Raw genomic sequence first — 24,027 nt, forward strand, 5'->3', positions numbered from 1 at the left:
GCCCGGTGGCACATGCCTGTAATCTCAGCTCTCAGGAGCCTGAGGCAGGAGAATCGCTTGAACCCAGGAGGCAGAGGTTGCAATGAGCCAAGATTGCGCCATTGCACTCCAGCCCAGGCAACAAGAGGGAGACTCCGTCTCTAAATAAATAAATAGATAACCCCAACAAACAAACAAAAACCTGAGTCCATCTCGTGAAGGTCTTTATTTGCTTAGATAAAAGTTTGAACTTCATGGCAGTGGTGTGTCATTGAAAGCTTTAGAAACAGGAATCAAATGATTAGAGAGAATTGTTTAGGGAGATTACTGTGACAAGGTGGATTTTTAAGTTGTAATGTTTGAGTGTGATATAATAAAACAAACCACAAGGGATAAATTCCCATTGCTTATGATCCTTAACAGTGGCCACTACTCATTACACTCTGTTTCCAAACATCTTGTTTTCCCTTCAGTTCTCCTGGTTTCTGCTTCATTCTAAAACATTTATCGACGGTAAACTATGTCTAAGCACATGCCTGGGCATGCAAAATGAATAATATACTATTATTGGCTTAAAGAAGATCACAATCTGATGGAGACTTAAAAACAAAGTATAAAAAATTTTGAAAATGCTATCGTTCCTAGAGGTTCCACCCTGTGTTCTATTCTCTTGGTTACAAACTCCCTTTCTACTTCTTTCTTTCTCTTTTCTTTTTCCTTTTTTTTTTTTTTCTCTCTCTCTTTCACAAAGTCTCACTTTGTCATAGCTCACTGCAACCTTGAACTCCTGGGCTCAAGTGATTGTCCCACCTCAGCCTTCTGAGAAGCTGGGCCCACAGGTATGTACCACTGCACCTGGCTAATTTTTTTTTTTTTTTGAGACTTAGTCTCACTCTGTCACTCAGGCTGGAGTGCAGTGGTGACATCTTGGCTCACTGCAGCCCCAACCTTCCAGGCTCAAGCAATCCTCCCACCTCAGTCTCCTGAGTAGCTGGGACCGTAGACACGTACCACCATGCCCAATTAATTTTTAAATTTTTTTGTAGAAAGGGAGTCTTGCTTTGTTGCACAGACTGGTCTCAAACTCCTGGGCTCAAGTGATCCTCCTGCCTTGATCTCCCAAAGTGTTGGGATTACAGGCATGAGCCACCACACCTAGCCCCATTCTACTTCTTTATCATTTTTTTCAATCAGGATCAGGTATATTACTTATGTCAAAAGTCCTTTTTTATTAGTATGGTTGCATATGTATACACAGGGATCCCCACTGACTTCCTGTTTTGTTTAATAGCATCACCAAGTTCTCATTCAGATTGGCTCAAAACCTCAATGTTGAAATAATCTGTACTCTGCTGTTACTGGGTATTATATAAATGTCAAGTTCCTGTTAGCTGATGGCGTTTGTGAGTTGTTCTATACGGTTTTTTTTGTCTAGTCTTTCTATCAGTTGTTGAGAGAAGTATGTTGAAGTCTTTCCTATTATAATTGTGGATTTGTCTATTTTTCCTTTCAGCTCTACCCATTTTTACTTCAGATAACTTCCAGCTCTGTTGTTCAATATATATACATTTAGGGTTGCTTTGTCTTCTTGATGTATTGACCCGTCTATCTTTATTTTCCTCTCTGTCTCTGCTTATTTTCTTAGCTCCAAAGTCTACTTTATCTGATATGAATCTTGACAGCCTCCCTGCCTCCCTCCCTTCATTCCTTCTTTCCTTCTTCCCTCCCTCCCTCTCTTTCTCTCTTTCTGTTGAGGTGAGTTTACATAATATAAAAGTTACCATTTTAAAGTATACAATTCAGCAGCATTTAGCACATTTACAATGTTGTATCACCACAACCACTAGTTCCAGAACATTTTATTCACATCGAAAGAAAGCCCCATACCCGTTAAACAGCCCCTCCCCATTTCCTCCTTCCTCCAGCCACTGGCAACCAACAATCTGCCTTCTGTCTCTGTGGATTGACCTGCTCTGGGTATTTCATATAACTGGATTCACACAATATGTGACCTTTTGTTTCTGACTTCTTTCACTTAGCATAATGTTTGGGAGGTTCATCCATGCTGTAGCGTGTGTCAGTACTTCATCCCTTTTTATGGCTGAATAATATTACATTGTATGTGTACACTACAATTTGTTTATCCATTCATCTGTTGAGAGACATATGGGTGTTTCTACTTTGTGGTTATGATGAAAATGCTACTATGAACATTCATGTAGACGTTTTTGTGTGAACATATGCTTGCTTCCTCTTGGGTATATACCTAGGAGTAGAATTGCTGGGTCATAGGATAATTCTATGTTTAACTTTTTGAGGAACTGCTAAGCTGTTTTCCACAGGAGATGTACCATTTTATATTCCTACCAGCAGTGGACCAGAGTTCCAATTTCTTCATATTCTTACCAATACTTGTTATTTTCTGATTTTAATTTTTAAAGTATGACCAACCTAGTAGCTGTAAAGTTATATTTCATTGTGAATTTGATTTGCATTATCCTAATGACTAATGATGTTGAGCATCCTTTGTGCGCATGTTGACCATTTGTATATCTTCTTTGGAAAAATGTCTATTCAATTCCTTTGTCCACTTTTTTTTTCTCATTGGAATGTTTGGCTTCTTGTTGAATTACAAAAATTAACAATATATTCAGAATATTAGACCCTTATTTGATATATTACTTACAAATGTTTTCTCACATTTTGTGGTTTTCTTTTTACTTTCTTAATAATGTCCTTTGTTCCACAGAAATTTTAAAATATTGATGTAATCTGATTTATCTGTTCATTCATTTGTTGCTTATACTTTTGGTATCATATCTAAGAATCAATTGCCAAATTCAAGGTCAGGAATATTTACCTATTTGTTTGCTCCTAAGAGTTTTATATTTGGGTCATTAGAACTATTTTGAGTTGGGGGCTAGGGTTTCCCTTCATTCTTTTGCAGAGAAATATCTACTTGTCCCAACATAATTTACTGAAGAGACTGTCCTTTCCCCCATTGAATAGACTTGGCAGCTTTTTCAAAAGTTAATTCATCATTAATTTATTTCTGGACTCTGAATTCTATTTCATTTTTGGAATGTCTAATGCTAGGCCAGTTTCACAGTATTTTGATAACCCTAGTTTTGTTGTAAGTTTAAAAATGTGAGTCCTCCAAATTTGTTCTTTTCCAACTTTGTTTTGGCTGTTTGGTGCAACTTGTACTTACTACATTTGCGTTTAGGATTGGATTTCTCATTTCTGCAAAAAAGGCCACTGGAATTTCGATAGATATTGTATTGCTGTTATGAATGGAACTGTTTTCTTCATTTGTCTTTTGGATTGTTCATTGCTAGATTTTGCGTGTTGATCCTGCAACTTTGTTGAATTTATCAGTTCTAGTACTTTTATAGATTATCTGGAATTTTCTATATATAAGAATATATTATCTGTGAATAGATACCTTTTATTTCTTTTTATTGCCTAATTGCTTTGCATAGATCTTTCAGTACAGTGTTGAATAATAGTGGGCATCCTTGTCTTGTTCCTGATGTTAGGGGAAAAACTTTCAGTTTTTCTTTATTGAATATGGTGTTAGCTGTGGGTTTTTCATGAGCCATTTATCATGTTTTCAAGTTTCCTTCTTTATTTTTTTTTTTAAGTCAGGGTCTTGCTCTGTCACCCAGGCTGGAGTGCAGTGGCATGATCATAGCTCATTGCAGCCTTGACCTGCCGGGCTCAAGCAGTCCTCTGGCTTCAGCCCCCCAAGTAGCTGGGACTACAAAAAAAAAAAAAGTCCTCTGGTATTAGCAGATTGGCTTTAAACCAGGACAGTCCTTGAATGTGTAGTAATGCCATCTACAACTCTGCCTTAGTCTTCACTTCCCGCTTGAGATGAGCCAGAGGCTCAGCCAGAGATGCAAAACGAGAGTCCTTGCTGTTTTTCTTTGAGCAAATGTTTGGCCCTGTGTATGAGTGTTTTAGTTTTTATTCCCCAGTATATTAGCCAGCGTATATAAACACAGATAGACACATAGATACACACAAAACCGTTTTAAGGAATTGGTTTGTGTGATTTGGGGGTACAGCAAGTAAGAACTAGGCCAGGCTAGCAAGCTGAGAGGCTAGAAACTGTCAGAGAAGGATTGATGCTGCAGTCTTGAGACAGAATTTTTTTGAAATAACATGTAATTTCACAAATTGAATCTCTGTGTTCAGTTTTTTTTTTTTTAATCTGCTGTCTTCCTTTTAAATCTCTTTATTCATTTCCTTTTAATTCTGGAAAATGTACTATACTTCACAAATTCAGTTTTCTGCATGAACTAGTCTATTTATAGCTCCATGTACACTTTCTGTTTTTACTACTTTTTTGTGGAGGGGTAGTGTGCAGAGGAGAGTAATGGACTTGGTTGGGTGTTTATTATTTGCTTGAGGATGGTATGTTTTCTGTATTCTTATGAAGAAAATAAGACTTATTTTTTCTCCCACAATTAAAAAAAGTTTATAAAGAGATTTTCTCTCAAGGAAAGCTATTATTCTAACTTGTAGCTCAGGTTCAACAGCAAGTGGTGCCTAGTACTGGTTTTTAACAAATATCAGGCCGGGCACAGTGGCTCATGCTTGTAATCCCAGCACTTTCAGAGGTGCATAGAAGAATTGAGTGAAAAGTACAGTGGTCTTCTTTCTTCTTCCTTTTCCTCCTCCTGTTCCTTCTTTCTTCTTGACAGGCTCTCACTCTGTCACTGGAGTACAGTGGCACAATCATAGCACATTGTATGTAGTCTTGAACTCCTGGGCTGAAGTGATCCTTCTGCCTCAACCTCCCAAGTAGCTGGGACTACAGGCGTGCTACCATGCCTCGCTGATTTTTTATTTTTTGTAGAGATAGGGTCTTGCTACATTGCCCAGGATGGTCTTGAACTTCTGGGCTCAAGCAATCATCTCACCTTGGCCTCCAAAAGTGCTGGGATTAGAGACGGAACCCACTGCACTTGGTGCCTGGACTCCCCTATTCTTTGATACATCCACTTTCTCCCATCATTAACACATTAAATTAGTGTGGCTAGTACATTTGTTTCAGTCAATGTGCTGATACTGATACAACTAATATCCATAGTTTATATTAAGTTTCGCCCCTTGAGTTGTACATTGTGTGGCATTTGAGAAATGTATGATGCTATGTACCCACTATTACAGTATCATAAAGATAGTTCCTCTGTCCTGAGAATTCCCTGTACTCTGCTTATTACTCCTTTTTTCCCTCCCCCTAACTCCTGGCACCACTGGTTTTTTTTTTTTTTTTTTTTTTGAGATGGAGTTTTTGCTCTCGTTGCCCAGGTTGGAGTGCAATGGTGTGATCTCGGCTCTCTGCAACCTCTGCCTCCTCAGTTCAAATGATTCTTCTGTCTCAGCCTCCTGAGAAGCTGGGATTACAGGCACCCGCCACCACACCCAGCTAATTTTTGTATTTTTAGTAGAGATGGGGTTTCATCATATTGGTCAGGCTGGTCTCGAACTCCTGACCTCAGGTAATCTGCCTGCCTCGGCTTCTCAAAGTGCTGGGATTAGAGGCGTGAGCCACTGCGCCCGGCCAATTTTAGACCTTTTCTGACAAGCTTCTTTTACTTAGCAATATGCATTCAGGGTTCCCTCATTTCTTTTTCTGGCTTGATGGCTCATTTCTTTTTGTTGCTGAATAATACTTTTATTAGCAACAACGAATGAAATACTTAAGTGTAAAACAAGCAAAAGATCTATATGAGTAAAACAACAAAATACTGATACATGAAATAAAAAAATATAAATGTCATCTCTTCCTAAGTTGATCTACGCATTCAGTGCAATTCCTATAAAAATACAAGCAAGTTATTTTGTGGATATGTACTAAGTAATTCTAAAGTTTGTATGGAAAGGCAATGCTCCTAGAAGATAACATAGAAAATCTAGGTGACCTTGAGTTTTGGCGATGACCTCTTAAGTACAACACCGAAAGCGCAATCATAAATGAAAAAATCAGTAAGTTGGGCTTTATTAAAATTAAAAACTTTTGCTCCGTGAAAGATTATTTTAAGAGAGTGAGAAGATGGGCTGCAGATGGTGAGGAAATATTGGTGAAAGACACGTCTGACTAAAGAACTAAAAAACTCTTAAACCTGAACAGTAAGAAAATGAACAATCCTATTAAAAAATGAGCAAAAGGGTCTCAGCAGCTCGGGCTGCGGGAGGAGTGGCAGCAGCCAGGCAGCCCAGCTTCGCAAAGGCTCTCGGCATGCTGCGGCCCGCAGGCACCTGGCACACGTCCTCCCCGCCACCAGGATGCCCGAGAGGAAGGTCAGCTCCACCGAAGGGGCCGCCAAGGAAGAGGCCAAGAGGAGATTGCCGCGGTTGTCAGCTAAACTTGCTCCTGCAAAAATGGAAGCGAAGCCGAAAAAGGCAGCAGCAAAGCATTGAAACCACCATCTGTAAAGCTCTACATGTTCTTCACGGGGTGAATAATTTCTACCCAAAACTTGGGTTAAAGCTTCAAACGAGGAAGTACAAATAAAAGGGCAAAGGGGAGCAAAGGGAAAACAGGCCGAAAGAAACTAAAGATTTACCTGCAGAAAAGGGGGAAATGAATACTGAGGGGAGTCCAGCCTCTGATGAAGCAGGAGAGAAAGAAGCCAAGTCTGATTAATACCATATACCATGTCTTATCAGTGGTCCCTGTCTCCCTTCTTGTACAATCCAGAGGAATATTTTTATCAACTATTTTGTACATGCAAGTTTTTTAGTAGCTCTAGAAACATTTTTAAGAAGGGAATCTCACCTCATCCCATTTTTTAAGTGTAAATGCTTTTTTTTAAGAGGTGAAATCATTTGCTGGTTGTTTATTTTTTGGTACAACCAGAAAATAGTGTGGGATATTGAATTATGGGAAGCTTTGACTGTCTTGGGTGTCAGCTTAACATTTCATAGATGGGGGATAGTTTTCATATCCTATAATACAAAGCATATTAAATGGCAATATGGAGTCAGTCCTGCATTTAATGTCTTGAACATTTTAAATTACTTCTATTCCCATGTTTTTTTTTTATTATACTCTAAGTTTTAGGGTATGTGTGCACAATGTGCAGGTTAGTTACATATGTATACATGTGCCATGTTGGTGTGCTGCTCCCATGTTGTTTTTTAGTAGAATTGTTTCCTAAAGAAAACCACTCTTTGATTATGGCTCTCCCTGTCAGAATTGTGTCCACTCTGTAACATCGTTGGTTGTGGTTGTCCTGTTTTCCTAATAACTTTGTTACTGTGCTGTGAAAGATTAAAAAATTGAATATGTAGTATACATGCTATTCAGTTGTGAATTGGTGGGATGTGTGTAACAGCTTATCAAATTGTGAAGATACTGGTACTTGATGGCCTCTTAAGGAAAATTTGCTTCCAAATTTAAGCTGGAAAGTCACTGGAATAACTTTAAAAAAGAATTATGATACATGGCTTTTTAGATATTTGTTATGTATGTTAAGAATTGTGTACAAATTGAAATGTCTGTACTGATCCTCAACCAATAAAATCTCAATTATGAAAGAAAAAAAGAGCAAAAACCTGACCAAAGAAGATACACATGGCAAATAAGCATATGAAAGATGCTCAATAATGTATGTGATTGGGGAATTGCAAATTAAAAATAACAATTGGATACCACAGTTTTAAAGGGCTAAAAGCTCTAACATTGACAATACCAAATGCTGAGAAGAGGTGGAATAACAGGAATGCTCATTTATTGCTAGTGGGACTGCAAAATTGTACAGCTACTTTCAAATACAATTTGGCAGTTTCTTACAAAACTTAACATACTCATACCATAAGATTAACCAATTGCCCTCCTTGGTGTTTACTCGAATGAGTTGAAACTTACGTCCTCCCAAAAACCTGCACAAAGATGCGTATAGCAACTTTATTCATAATGGCCAGAACTTGAATACAACCAAGATGTCCTCCACCATGCAAATGGGTAAACATTGGTACATCCTGTGAGTGGAATGTCATTCAGTGCTAAAAAGAAATGAGGTATCAAGCCATGAAAAGACATGGAGGAATGAATGCATATTACTCTTTAAAAGAAGTCAATCTGATAATCGTACTGTATGATTCTAACTATATAATGAAACTGTCGAGACATTAAGTTGGAATTTTTTTTTTAACTTCTCATCTCTTTTTTGATTAGTTCTCCTTTTATTCACATTTGTTTGTAGAGGAAAACATTTTAGTCATAGTATTAATTCACTCAGAAAAATTATGTAAAACGAGTTATAAATTTAGTTGTGAACTATACATGGAAGCTTCTTTCAAAATATATGTTTGAATTCAAATGCTAGTTTTAAAAGTCTATTTAGTAACTGGTAATTTGACTGAATTGAGCCATGTCATTATTATTTATTGACTGCCATTCAAAATAACCTTTTTTATTTTTACACATTTACTAGAGAAAAATAGGAAACTTAGATAAACATTCTTTCAGCTTGAGATAATCACGAGATAGTCACTAGTAACATTTTTATATCTAGCCTTCCAAATAGATATGTAGTCAGATATATGCATTTCCTCTAAAATGTAAGTTCCATGAGGCCATAAGTGGTCAATTGAATGGATGAGTGCATATTTAACAGACTTAAATTAAAATCTACACACAATTTTAAACATACTGTTTTCTTATAAAATGTTTTTTATTAAGTATATGTCTATCACATACTTTTTTTCATCCATGTTGTAGCATGTATAAACACCTCATTCCTTTTTATTGCTGAATAATACTCCATTGAATGGATATATCACTTTTTTGTTTGTAAGTTGTTTTTTTTTATACTTTAAGTTCTAGGGTACATGTGCACAATGTGCAGGTTTGTTACATACGTATACACACGCTATGTTGGTGTGCTGCACCCATTAACTCGTCTTTTACATTAGGTATATCTCCTAATGCTATCCTTCCCCCCTCCCCCAACCCCACGACAGGCCCCGGTGTGTGTTGTTCCCCTTCCTGTGTCCAAGTGTTCTCATTGTTCAATTCCCACCTGAGTGAGAACATGCGGTGTTTGGTTTTCTGTCCTTGCGATAGTTTGCTGAGAATGATGGTTTCCAGCTTCATCCATGTCCCCACAAAGGACATGAACTCATCCTTTTTTATGGCTGCATAGTATTCCATGGTGTATATGTGCCACATTTTCTCAATCCAGTCTATCATTGATGGACATTTGGGTTGGTTCCAAGTCTTTGCTGTTGTGATTAGTGCCGCAATGAACATACGTGTGCATGTGTCTTTATAGCAGTATGATTTATAATCCTTTGGGTATATACCCAGTAATGGGATTGCTGGGTCAAATGGTATTTCTAGTTCTAGATCCTTGAGGAATCGGTACACTGTCTTCCACAGTGGTTGAACTACAAGAAAAAAACAACCCCATCAAAAAGTGGGCGAAGGATATGAACAGACACTTCTCAAAAGAAGACATTTATGCAGCCAACAGACCCATGAAAAAATGCTCATTATCACTGGCCATCAGAGAAATGCAAATCAAAACCACAATGAGATACCATCTCACACCAGTTAGAATGGCGATCATTAAAAAGTCAGGAAACAACAGGTGCTGGAGAGGATGTGGAGAAATAGGAACACTTTTACACTGTTGGTGGGACTGTAAACTAGTTCAGCCATTGTGATTAAGTTGAAAATTTACGTCCACACAGCCTGCACATGAATGTTCATGGCAGCTTTATTTATAATTGCCAAAACCTGGCAGCAAGTTGCCCTTCAGTAGATGAATGGATTAACAAACTGTGGTATATTCATAAAATGGATTATTATTCTTATTTTTCTTATTTATTTTCAGTGAGGTTTTTTTTTTTTTTTTTTTGTAGAGTCTTGCTCTGTTGCCCAGGCTGGATTGCAGTGGTGCGATCTCAGCTCACTGCAACCTCTGCCTCCCAGGTTCAAGCGATTCTCCTGCCTCAGCCTCCTGAGTAGCTGGGATTACAGATGCATGCCACCACGCCTGGCTAATTTTTGTATTTTTAGTAGAGACAGGGTTTCACCATGTTGGTCAGGTTGGTCTTGAACTCCTGACCTTGTGATCTACCCACCTTGGCCTCCCAAAATGCTGGGATTTCAGGTGTGAGCCACCGTGCCCAGAGAGTTTTTTGTTTTGTTGTTGTTTTTTTTTTTAGTCTACCTACCTTCTTACTCTGGTGGTTCGTGTGCTAGTTGCGTGTGTAGTTTTATAAGAAACTGCTAGACTGTTGTCCAGGCGACTGTTCCATTTTATATTCCCACCAGCAATGTGTGAGTGATCCCATTTGTCTTTATCTTTTCCAGCATTTGTTGTCACTATTTTTAATGTTTTTTTTTTTTTTTTTTGAGGCAGAGTCTTGCTCTGTCGCCCAGGCCGGAGTACAGTGGTGAGATCTCGGCTCACTGCAAGCTCCGCCTCCCAGGTTCACGCCATTCTCCTGCCTCAACCTCCTGAATAGCTGGGACTACAGGCGCGTGCCACCATGCCCGGCCACTATTTTTAAATTTTTATCAGTTCTGATAGATGGGTAGTGGTATCTCATAGTGATTTTGTATTTTCTTTCTTTTTTTCGTTTGAGACAGGGTCTCACTTTGTCACCCAGCCTGGAGTGCAGTGGCACAATCACTGCCCACTGCAGCCTCAACCCCCAGCCTCAAGTGATCCTCCCACCTCAACCCCCAAAGTAGCTGGGACCACAGGTGCATGCCACTATGCCTACCTACTTTTTGTATTTTTTGTAAACAGGGTTTCACCATGTTGTCAAGGCTGGTCTCGAACTCCTGAGCTCAAGTGATCCCGCCTGCCTTGGCCTTGCACAGTGCTGGGATTACAGGTGTGAGCCGCCGCGCCTGGGCTGTTTTGTATTTTCTTTGTGGCTAATCATGCATCTATATAATCTCTTTCATGAAATATTTCTGCTTATTTACTTTGTTAAAAGAAGGCCATCAAGAAGGCCATGCCCGAGGTCAGCTGAAAGTATTTCTGATTCTCCTGGGATAGTAATTTAATGATGCTATTTGCAAAAACTACCATCTTTTCCATTGCCTTTTAAAGCAAATGCCTATGACTCAATATTTGATGATTTAAGTTATAATGAAGACTCAACCTCCTAGTTTTTTATTAATGGAAGAAGGAGTAAGAAATTGTGTGGAGAATAGGTTGATAGGTTTTCAGAATTAGAGCCTGAATTTCAGACATATATTATATGAAAATCCAAAAAAGTTGTAGCTAAGTATAATTATTTTGGTTTGTCCAGTGCATTCCAAAATTATAGATGGAGGCTGGGTGCGGTGGCTCATGCCTGTATTCCCAGCACTTTCGGGGGCCAAGGCAGCTGGATTACATGAGGCCAGTAGTTCGAGACTAGCCTGGCCAACATTGTGAAACCCTGTCTCTACTGAAAATACAAAAAAATTAGCCAGGTGTGGTGGTGTGCATCTGTGGTTCCAGCTACACAGGAGGTTGAGGCATGAGAATCGCTTGAACCTGGGAGGCAGAGGTAGCAGTGAGCCAAGATCGAGCTACCGCACTCCAGCCTGGGCGATACAGCCAGACTGTCTCCAAAAAAATAAAAAAAAAATTATAGATTCATTTAGATGTTTAGTGATTTCTTGTTGATTTTTGTATTCTATATTTATAATATTTTTCCTTTTAAGAAATCTGGTTTAAATATTTTGTTTTATAGTTCATAATTACTTAATTTAACCTTTTAATTTTCAATAAAAGAAGCATTTTTTGAAATTTGTTCTTTAAATACTTTTAATTAACCCTCTTCACTGCAATGAATTCACTGTGTAAATTCCATACCTTTGGCTGTTGCAATATAAAAATGAGGACCTTTTCCTCCCTAATAAAATCTTAATAACTTCCTTTATGGGTATGGGTCAAATGTACAGTAGGTAACAGATTGTTCTGATAAAATTTCAACACGCATGCTCAGTAACTCACTATAAAACAAGTTACTTAGATAAAGAAAAGGTCAGTTAAAGAGAATTTGCATTCATTTCTATTTTACATTTATCATGAATAGTGTAAAATGCCTTTACTATGCATTTTTATATGCATATATGGGATCCTGGGCACAAATTACAGATTTTTAAAGAAGCATTTATTAATAAAAATTGCATCCTTCCTGCCTTTCCTACAGCCTCTGTTATTTGCTTACAGTAGATTCAGTTACATTCTAAACTTGGCTCTAAAAATTTCTTCTAGGAACTTCCCCCCGCTTTATGCTATTAGGTTTACCTTTAAAGTCATAGCCCCATGTTTAAATGTCAAACACAATCCATTAAAAATAATCCATTAGAGCTCTGTAGAAGTCACATGAAGACTGTATTCTGTGTAAAACTTTCTTGTGGCACTGTTTTCTACACCATTTTTGGCTTGTATGATAGAAAATAAAAGCTTGTTTCATGTCTGTCTATTTTAGTGTAACACCTTATGGGGCATGCATACTGATTATTTTATGGAAAGCACTCTCATCAGCCTGCCCATGAGGAAAATGAAGATTGTCTTGCTATGTTCCATGGAAATGGTCAAGGCTTTTCAAAAGAGAAAACAGAGAACAAAAGAATATGTCGGGCGTGCACCCAACTATGTTATTGGCAGGAAACGTGCTGACTCCTTTGTGAATGTGTGAATTTGTGAAGACCCTTATTTTAAAGAATTATCTTTTCCTATTAGTTGTTGAATGAGAGGTTTTTCTCATATATAAATAGTGTCTGGTTCTGACAAATTTTGTTCAGTTATCTATAAACTGAGCTTTCATAATATTTGTTTTGTCTGTTTCTAATGAAGGCTTGTTGCATGAAGAATCTCAGTTGTGACATTGTATGGATGATGCCAGTGAAGTGATCGGAATTCCAGTATCTAGTGTGTTGTAGCCATCATGAGCTCCTAATTGAAGGTGACAGGCTGCTTTTTTCCCCTCCTAGTTGGTCAGGCAAAATGTTAGATTTCATTCATTATTAACTCATTCCTTATCAGCAGAGGACTGGATTAATTTGTAGGGAACATAAATAATTTTTGCTTTGTGTCAATTTTAGAGATTGAAGTTCAGGCTTATACAAGATTCTCTCCCACCTCCAGTTGTTCCAATTGTATGCATTTGTGTAACTACCATCATAAAAATGATACACTAACATTTCTGTCACACCAAAAGTTTCTCGTGCCACTTTGTGCTCCATACCTTCCTCCTTTCCCTCTCTCTTGCAACACTGATTTGCTTCCTATTATTATAGTTGTGGCTGTTTTTTTTTTTTTTTAACTTTTCATAGAAGGGACTCATACACTGTGTAGACTTTTATGTATAGCTTCCCTACCCCCACAGTCATGGTATTGAGATTCACTTTTGTTGTTTTATAGATAATTTGTTCTTTTTAAATGCTGAATACTTTTCATTGCATTAATATATAACTGTCCATTCACCTATTGATGGACAATTAATTGTTTCTAGGCTTTTTATTATGGCTAATAAAATACCTAGTTGTGACATATGGAAAATGTATGTTTAATTTTTTTACAAACTGGTAAACTATTTTTCAGAGTGACTGTACCATTTTGCATCTCCAGCAGTAATGTGTGAGGGCTTCAATTAGTTTGCATTCTTGCCATAACTTTGTACTACTAGTTTTTAAAATTTTAGTCATTCTATTGGGTGTAGTGGTATCCATTAGTGGTTTCAACTTGCATTTCCCTGATAATTAAATATGTTGAACATCTTTTCATGTGCTTACTTGCTATCTGTATATCTTCTTTAATCAAGTATCTTTAAACATATTAGGGCCATTAAAAAACTGTATTCTTCTTTATGCTTCTACAACAGTTATCATAGAATTATCGTCATTTTATTTATTTATTATGAACACCTTTATTTTTTATTTTTCATGCATGAAAACATTTATTTTAGAGCTAATGTAAGCTTAGCCCACATTATAATGTTATAACATTAATTTTAATGCTGACATTAAAATTAAACATTAAAACAACCTTGATACAGAAAATAAACATATGACTTAATATGTACAAGAGAGTTAGCAAGAAAAACTTGATAAATAATTTTTTTTTCCAACTTTTATTTTAGGTTCTGGGGGTACGTGTTCAGGTTTGTTACATCAGTCAATTGCATGTCACTGGAGTTTGGTGTACAGATTATTTTGTCACCCAGGTAGTGAGCATAGTACCCGATAGGTAGTTTTTTGATCCTCACTCTACTTCCACCCTCCTCCCTCAAGTAGGCCCCGGTGTCTGTTGTCCCCTTCCTTGTGTCCATGTGTATTCATTGTTTAGCTCCCACTTATAAGTGAGAGCATTCTGTATTAGGTTTTCTGTTCTTGCATTAATTCGCTTAGGATAATGGCCTCCAGCTGCATTTATGTTGCTTCAAAGGACACGATTTTGTTCTTTTTTATGCTGTGTAGTATTCTGTGGTGAATATGTATCACATTTTTTTTTTTTTTTGAGATGGAGTCTCGCTCCTGTCGCACAGACTGGAGTGCAGTGGTGCGATCTCAGCTCACTGCAACCTCCACCTCCCAGGTTCAAGCGATTCTCCTTCCTCAGCCTCCTGAGTAGCTGGGATTACAGGTGTGCACGACCACGCCCAGCTAATTTTTGTATTTTTAGTAGAGATGGGGTTCACCATGTTGGCCAGGCTGGTCTCAAACTCCTGACCTCAGGTGATCCACCTGCCTCGGCCTCCCAAAGTGCTAGAATTACAAGCATGAGCCACCACGCCCGGCCTATGTATGACATTTTTAAAATCCAGTCCTCTGTTGATGGGCATCTAGGTTGATTCCATGAATTTGATATTGTGACTAGTGCTGCAAAGAACATAGGAGTGCATGTGTCTTTATGGTAGAATGATTGATATTCCTTTGGATATATATCCAATAATGGGATTGTCCTGTGTTGAATGGTAATTCTAAGTTCTTTGAGAAATCTCCAAACTGCTATCCACGGTGGCTGAACTAATTTACATTCCCACCAGCAGTGTATAAGCATTCCCTTTTCTCCACAACCTCGCCAGCATCTATTATTTTTTGGCTTTTTAGTAATAGCCATTCTGACTGGTGTGAGAAGGCATCTGATTGTGATTTTGATTTGTACCTCTCTAATGATTAGTGATATTGAGCATATTTTTCATATGCTTGTTGGCCATGTGTATGTCTTCTATTGAGAAGTGTCTGTTCATGTACTTTGCCCATTTTTTAAATGGGGTTATTTCTTGCTTGTTGACTTATAGATTCTGTATATTAGACCTTTGTCAGATGCATAGTTCACAAATATTTTTCTGTCCTTCTGCAGGTTGTTTGCTGTTGACAGTTTCTTGTGCTGTGCTGAAGCTCTTTAATTAAGTACCACTTGTCAATTTTTGTTGCAATGGTTGGGATTGCTTTTGGAGTCTTCCTTATAAAATCTTTGCCAGGGCATGTGTCCAGAATGGTATTTGCTAGGTTTTTGTTTCTAGACTTTTTATAGCATTATGTTTTACATTTCAGTCTTTAATCCACCTTGAGTTGATTTTTGTATACAGTGGAAAGATTTTCATATATATAGCCCAGTTTCAATCTCCTGCATATGGTTTGCCAGTAATCCCACCACCATTTATTGAATAGGGAGTTTTTTCCCTATTGTTTGTTATCATCAACTTTGTCAAAGATTAGATGGTTGTAGGTGTGTGGCTTTATTTCTAGGTTCTCCAACCTGTTCCATTGGTCTATGTGTTAGTTTTTGTATCAGTACCATGCTATTTTGGTTACTGTAGCCTTGTAGTATAGTTGAAGTCAAGTAGTGTAATGCCTCCAGCTTTGTTCTTTTCACCTAGGATTGCTTTTACTATTCAGGCTCTTTTTTGGTCTCATATGAATTTTAGAATACTTTTTTTTCTAATTCTGTGAAAAATGCCTTTGGTAGTTTGATAGGAAGAGCATTGAAACTGTAAGTTGCTTTGGGTAGTATGGACATTTTAACGATATTGAGTCTTCCTATCCATGAGCATGGAATGTTTTTCCATTTGCTTGTGTCATCTCTGACTTTTTTCAGCAGCATTTTGTAATTCTCATTTTAGAGGTCTTTTACCTTTCTGATTAGCAGTATTCCTAGGTATTGTATTCCTTTTACGGCTATTGTGAATGAGATTACTTTCTTGCTTTGGCTCTCAGCTGGGATATTATCGATGTATAGACATGCTGTTGATTTTCATACATTGATTTTATATCCTGAAACCTTGCTGGAGTTGTTTAACAAATCCAAGAGCCTTTGGACAGAGACTAAGAGTTTTCTAGGTATTGAGTCATATCATCTGGGACTAGAGATAGTGTAACTTCCTGTCTTACTGTTTGGATGCCTTTTATTTCTTTCTCTTGCCTGATTGCTCTGGCTGGGACTTCCAGAACTGTGTTGAATAGGATTGGTGAGAGTAGGCGTCTTTGTCTTGTTCTGGTTCTCAGGGGGAGTGTTTCCAGTTTTTGCCTGTTCGGTATCGTGTTGGCTGTGGGTTTGTCATAGATGGCTCTTATTATTTTGAGGTATGTTCCTTTAATATCTAGTTTGTTGAAGGTTTTTAACATGAATATTGAATTTTATTGAAAGTCTTTTCTGCATCCCTTGAGATGATCATTTGTTTTTTTGTTTTTAGTTGTGTTTATATGATGAATCACATTTATTGTTTTGAATATGTTGAACCAAACTTGCATCCCAGGAATAAAGCTTACTTGATCATGGTGGATTAGTTTTTCTGTGTGCTGCTGGATTTGATTTGCTGGTATTTTGTTGAGGAGCTTTGCATCTGTGTTCATCAGGGATATTGGCCTGAAATTTTCCTTATTTGTTAATGTCTCTGCCAGGTTTTGGTATCAGAATGAAGCTGGCTTCGGCCGGGCGTGGTGGCTCATGCCTGAAACCCCAGCACTTCGGGAGGCCGAGGAGGGCGGATCATGAGGTCAGGAGATTGAGACCGTCCTGGCTAACATGGTGAAACCTCGTCTCTACTAAAAATACAAAAAATTAGCCAGGCGTGGTGGCAAGCGCCTGTAGTCCCAGCTATTCGAGAGGCTGAGGCAGGAGAATGGCGTGAACCCAGGAGGTGGAGCTTGCAGTGAGCCTAGATTGCACCACTGCACTCCAGCCTGGGAGACAGGGAGACTCTGTCTCAAAACAAACAAACAAACAAAAAACAGAATGAGGCTGGCTTCATAGAATGAGTTAGGGGGAGTCTCTCATGCTCGACTTTTTATAATAATTTCAGCAGGATTGGTAGCAGCTTTTCTTTATACATCTAGTAGAATTTGGCTGTGAATTCATTTGGTCCAGGGCTTTTTCTCATTGGTAGGTTTTAAAAAATGACAGATACAATTTTGGAATTCATTATTGTTCTGTTCAGGGTTTTAATTTCTTCCTGATTCAATTTTGGGAGGTTGTTGTGTTTCTAGAAATTTATCCATTTCTCCTATGTTTTCTAGTTTCTGTGCACAGAGGTGGTAAAAAATGTGTTGCATGCATCATCATTGTTGAGTCATAAAATTTTCTTTTCTTTTCTTTTCTTTTTGAGACAGGGTGTCACTCTGTTGCCCACACTGGAGTGTAGTGGTATGATCAGAACTCACTGCATCCTCAAATTGCTCCTGCCTCAGCCTTCCTAGTAGCTGAGACTACAGGTGCATGCAGAATTTAAAAAATATTTTGGACACAAACCTTTGTCAGATATATATTTTGCATTTATTTTTTCATAACATGGCACTTGCCTTTTCATTTTTAATTTTTGTCTGTTAAACAGTAAAAGTTTCACATTTTGATAAATTGTGTTTTGTCAATTATATCTATTTTCATGCATTTCTTTTTCTGTTTAAGAAATAGGTTACAAAGATTTTTCTCAAGAAATAGGTTACAAAGATTTTTCTCCTGTAGTTTGTCCTTGATGCATAGTTTTTGCTATTATATTTTTAGACTTATGATCCATTTTGAGTTTGTTTTTGGAGCAGTTTAATTTTTTTCATATAGAAATCTGATTCTTTTGGCACCATTTGTTCCAAAAATGATCTTTTCATCATTTAGTTATATTGTACCTTTGATGAAAATGAGTTGGCCATACAAATGTGAGTTTATTTCTCGACTCATTATTCTGTTTCCTTGAAATATTTGTGTACGCCTATACCAGTACCATACTATCCTGACTATTGCAGCTTTATATGTCTTATACATGTATATCATTTGTATACATCCATATCTCAGAGATATTATATAGTGTAGGTTCAGTTCAAGATGACCTCAATAAGGCAAATTCCATAATAAAGCAAGTCACATGAATTTTTTGGTTTCCCAGTGCATATAAAAGTTATGTTTGGCTAGGCTCAGTGGCTCATTCCTGTAATTCCAGCACTTTGGGGAGGTAAGGTGGGAGGCTTGCTTGAAGCCAGGAGTTTAAGACCATCTTGGGCAACAAAGCAAGACACTGTCTAAAAAAATAAAATAAAATAAAAAAATTAGCTGAATATGGTGGTGCGCACCTATAGCCCCAGCTACTCAGGATGCTGTGACTAGAGGATTGCTTGAGATCAGGAATTAGAGGCTACAGTGAATTCCATTTCAGGTGACAGAGTGAGGCCCTGTATCTAAAACAAAAACAAAACCAAAAAAGGTATGTTTACACTATACTATAGTCTCTTAAGTGTATAATGGCATTATGTCTAAAAAAAAAAAATCAATGTGCATACCTTAATTAAAAAATACTTTATTGCTAAAAAATACTGATGTTCTGATACTTCAGTGAATCATAATCTTTTTGCTGATGGAGAGTCCTGATTACCCCTTACGGGGCTCTTTCCTGTTCAGCGTCATGAAACCAACACATCAAACTGAAAATGAGTGTCAGGCAGTGCAGCTTTATTCAGTAGCCTCGGAATTGGAGAAGTGGGAACTTAGCTTAACTTCTCAGCTCCTGAGAAACCTGGAAGTTACAGATATAGGGCATCTTTAATGAAGGGTTTGGGCATTAAGAGCCAGGAGAGGAATATGTTTTTCTTGGAAAGGGATGGAGATTTTCCTGGAATCAAGGAGCCACCTCTTTTCTATGCTTTCCTGGTCTCTTCTGGTCTTTGTCATGGTGATTGTCAACTGTCATGGTGCTGATGGGACTGTCACTTAGCATGGAAATTGGATTATAATGAAGCTAGAGGTTCTTCAGAGGTCGATTAAACTGCCATTGTGGATTTTGTCAGCTTTAGCTGGGTTAGACCTAAGAAGGAACTTCTGACCACAGACATCCTGTTTCCTAAAAATAAATGGAGTTAAAGCTGACTAGGAATTTAGCCATATCACATAGGCATTGCATTGGCCAACAAAAATGGGGTAGGGATCCAGCTAAGTCATTTAGGCACTACAATGGGTAGTATTAGGACCTTGCTCTGGATTAGGCTTTGGCTTAAGGGAATGTTGTGTTTAGTTTAGTCTTCTATCTAAACCACTAAAACTTTCTCCATATCGGCAATAAGCCTGTTTCACTTTCTTCTCATTCATGTGTTCACTGGAGTAGCACTTTTAATTTCTTCAAGAACTTTTTCTTTGTGTTCATGACTTGGTGATGTGGTGTAAGAGGTCTGGTTTTCTGCCTGTATCAGCTTTCAGTACGTCTTCCTTGCTAAGCTTAATCATTCCTAGCCTTTGATTTGAAATGAGAGATATGCAACTCTTTATTTCAAATGAACACTTAGAGGCTATTGTAGGATTATTAATTGGTCTACTTTCAATATTGCTGTGTCTCAGTGATGAAGGAGGCCTGAGGAGAGGGAGAGAGACAGGAGAATAGCTGGTAGGTGGAGCTTTCAGAACACACTCATTTATTGATTAAATTTACCGTCTTCTATGGGTCCAGTGTGTGGTGCCCCAAAACAATTACAATAGTAACATCAAAGATCACTGATCACAGATCATTCTAACAGATATAATAATAAATGAAAGAGTTTGAAGTATTATGAGAATTACCAAAATGTGATGGAGAGACACTAGTTGAGCACGTAGTGTTGTAAAAATGGCTTCAGTCAACTTGCTTGACACAGGGTTCCCACAAACCTTCAATTTGTTAAAAAAAAAAATGCAATATCTGTAAAGCACAGTAAAGTGAGGTGCAGTAAATTAGGTATGCTCGTATGTAAAAATCATATTAATTTGCATGAAGATTTTAAAGTTAGCTTGTCATCGTCTTTAAAAAGGCCTGGTAGGATTTTGATTGTGATTATTAAATACATAGATAAGTTTGGGGAGACTTGCCATCTTAAGAAAATTATAACTCCCAATCCAAGAACATGGTATTTACTATTATTTATTTAGGTCTTTTATTTATTTTATCTGCATGTTATAATTCTAGTATACAAATCTTGCATGTATTTTGTTAGACTTACATAGAATTATTTCATATTTTCATGCTATTGCAAATACTTTCAGTTTCAAATTGTTCATTTCTATACAAACATGATTGTATATGTAGACCTTGAATTCTGCAACCTTGGTAAAGTTCTAGTAGCTTTTTAAAGAGATTCTTTGGGATTTTTTTATGTAGATAATGTTATCTATAAATAGATCATGTTATCTGTGATGTTTTATTTCTACCTTGACAATCTGGATGCTTTAGATTTATTTATCTGTAATTATTGCGCTGGGTAAGACTTCTTATACAATGTTGAGTAGAAGTGATAAAAGCAGACACTTTTGCCTCGTTCTTGACCTTATGGGGAAGGTGTTTATTCTTATATCTGTAGATTTTTTTATAGGTGCACTTTATAAGGTAGAAGAAATTCTAATTATGGTTTGTTGAGTGTTTTTCTCTTGAAAAGGGTGTTGCATTTTTATTCCTAAAAATGCCATATCTGCATCTTTCTAATGTGATAATCATGGTAGTTTCCCCCCTTTTTTCTGTGAATATGGTGAATTACATTAATAGATATTTTGTAGTAAACCAGCCTTGCATTCCTGCAATAAAGTTCACCTGGTTCGGTATTGCTGGATTTTATTTGCTAATTTTTTTTTTTTTTTGAGACAGAGTTTCACTGTTGTTGCCTAGGCTGGAGTGCAATGATGCAATCTCGGCTCAAGATTGAAATCAGTTTCAAGCGATTCTCCTGTCTCAGCCTCCTGAGTAGCTGGGATTACAGACATGCACCACCACCCCTGGCTAATTTTTGTATTTTTAGGAGAGACGGGGTTTCTCCATGTTGGTCAGGCTGGTCTTGAACTCCCAACCTCAGGTGATCCACCTGCCTCGGCCTCCCAAAGTGCTGAGATTACAGGCGTGAGCCACTGCCCCCAGCTAATTGCTAATATTTTCTTAATGAGTTTTGGGTGTATATTTATGAGACATATAGATATACAAGCATATATTTTATTTTCTTGCAATATATTTATTTAGTTTTTGGATATGTGCTACTGACATTATAAAATATGTTGGAAAGTGACTCTTCTACCTTACGAAAGAGTTCATGTATGATAGGTATAATTTTTTGTTTTGAGGATTTTCTTTGCAAGAAGTTATGAATTCAATTTCTTTTTAGATCGTGAGCTATTCAAATTATCTTTATGTGTAGATTGGTTTTGGCACTCTGTACATTTTAAGGCATTTATCTGTGTCATCAGAATATTTCCTGTTTCCTTCATTATTTGTTTGTTCCTTCTTTATTACTTTTTTGAACACTTTGACTAGAGTTATTGATTCTATTATCTTTAAAAATAACAAAGTTTTTGTTTTATTGATTTCCCCCTTTGCTTACTCATTTTATTTTAAGAAATTCTTGTTCTTAAAATATGTTCTGTCCCTCTGTCTAGAACACAGTTTTTTCTTTATTGTACCTTTACAATAAGTCTTATTATGTGGAATGCATTTCCATATACATTCTAGAATGAGATCTCATGTCTGGTGTATTTTTGATGAGGTTTTAAACTATCAATTTAGAGAGTCTTTTAGGCCATGTTATTTTCTTTTAGGTAGGTTTTTTTGTTTTTGTTTTTTTTTTGAGACAGTTTCACTCTGTCGTCCAGGCTGGAGTGCAGTAGCACAATCTTGGCTCACTGCAACTCCGCCTCCCAGGTTCAAGCAATTTTCCTGCTTCAGCCTCTCAAGTAGTTGGGATTACAGGTGCTTGACACCATGCCCGGATAATTTTTGTATTTTTAGTAGAGATGGGGTGTCACTGTGTTGGCCAGGCTGATCTGAAACTCCTGACCTCAAGTGATCTGCCTGTCTTGGCCTCCTAAAGTGCTGGGGTTACAGGCGTGAGCCACCACGCCTGGCCTACGTAGGTTTTTAAAAAACCATTTTATTCTTCTTGTGTAGATATATTACGAATCTTTCCTTAGATTTGTTCCAAGATGGTCAATAGTTTTGATATTTAATGTCATTTTATATGATTTAAAAAAAAATTTTACTGTTTCTCAATTTATAAAAATATACCTGATGTTTGTATATTATACTTTTATCTAGAGACCTTGGTAAATCCATATATTCTAACAGTTGGTCTTTATTATGAATTTGCCTCCGTGTGTGTGTGCACAGATGATCTATATTTCTATGCACATATTGGTATTTTTTGCTTTTATACAATCAAGTTTTTAGCAAATAATGACAGCTTTAGTTTCTCCTTATAGTAATTACTTTTCTTGGCTTATGCACAAGACCTTCCATACTGTGTTGAATAGAAGTTATGATAATAAGCATTTTTTCCTACATCCTGATTTTAGGGTCAGACCTTTTCATATTTTATGGGTGTTTGCTAGTTTTTGTTCGTTAGTTTTAAGGTTGGTACCCTTTATCGTATTAAGGAAATGTTTCTTATCATGAATAGGCTTTGAAGTTTATTAGATTCTTTTATGTATCTATTGGTGTAATCATATCGTTTTTCTTTTCTTTCATTTTTTTTTTTTTTTTTTTGAGATGGATTCTTGCTCTGTCACCCAGGCTGGAGTGTAGTGGTGCGATCTTGGCTCACTGCACCCTCCGCCTCCTAGGTTCAAGCGATTCTCCTGCCTCAGCCTCCCAGAGAAGCTGGGACTACAGGCACATGCCACCATGCCCGCCTAATTTTTGTATTTTTTTAGTGGGGACAGGGTTTCACCATGTTGGCCAGGCTGGTCTCAAACTCCTGACCTCGTGATCCACCTGCCTCGGCCTCCCAAAGTGCTGGGATTACAGGTATGAGTAACTGCACCGGCCTAATCATATCATTTTTCTTCTGTGTAGTACTAATTTGGTGAGTGATATTTTTTTCTTCGCCAAATTTTGCATTCCTAACTTGTTGACATAAAATAAGGGATGTATTATGATCATTTTTGGGATAAGGTTTGAATCAATTTACTAATATCTTGTTAATCAGAGGTTTGAATATTATGTTAATGAGAAAGTATAGAGATTATTGGTCTTTCTTTTTTAAAAAAATGACATTTTTCTTTCTTTTTTCTTTTTTAGCACAAGCCCACCGTACTGTTGTGTGGATCTGTATTCACTTCGTACTGGGGAGATGGTCAAGTCCATTCAATTTAAGACACCTATTTATGATCTCCATTGCAATAAACGGTAAGGATTTTTTCATGTGTTTATTGTGTAAAATAAGAAACATGCTCTCCTGGGCATGGAGAACTCTACCAGTTTCAATGACTAACTTAGATTTATTTTTAAAAATCTCAAGGAAACACCTTCTGAATTCTGTTCAGTGAAATAACTCTAAGATTTCTTGATGAATATATTCAGACTTCTAGTCTTGATCCATTAGGGAATTGTGAATTCAGTTTAGTGGGATATAACAAGCATTTGTAAAACAAAATGGAAATGAATAGAAAGTATCTGAGCAAACTTAAAAAGGTTAAGTATGGTTTTGAGAAATATTTTAATGTAGCTTTTTATATGTATTTTGTGTATGCTGATTTATGATGTGAAATGTAGTTTTGCTGTGAGAACCCACCAAAATTTTTGAAAAGCATGTTCCTGAACTATAAAAAAATGCTTTAAAATATTTTTATTCCTTCACACTTCACA

At 37.1% G+C, this 24,027-nt stretch overlaps 1 protein-coding gene across 10 annotated transcripts in view; it reads left to right on the top strand.

Moving 5' to 3' along the window:
* Positions 1-24,027, top strand: part of BCAS3 (BCAS3 microtubule associated cell migration factor) — a 717,859-nt gene that overhangs the window by 170,284 nt on the left and 523,548 nt on the right. For all 10 annotated transcript variants that reach the window (XM_063599306.1, XM_063599304.1, XM_063599309.1 and 7 more), the window contains one exon: positions 23,461-23,568. In XM_063599306.1, coding sequence (XP_063455376.1) covers positions 23,461-23,568 — 108 coding nt within the window. The remainder of the gene's footprint in view (positions 1-23,460; positions 23,569-24,027) is intronic.

Source organism: Pan paniscus, chromosome 19, assembly GCF_029289425.2.
Source record: "Pan paniscus chromosome 19, NHGRI_mPanPan1-v2.0_pri, whole genome shotgun sequence".
Lineage (NCBI taxonomy): Eukaryota > Metazoa > Chordata > Mammalia > Primates > Hominidae > Pan > Pan paniscus.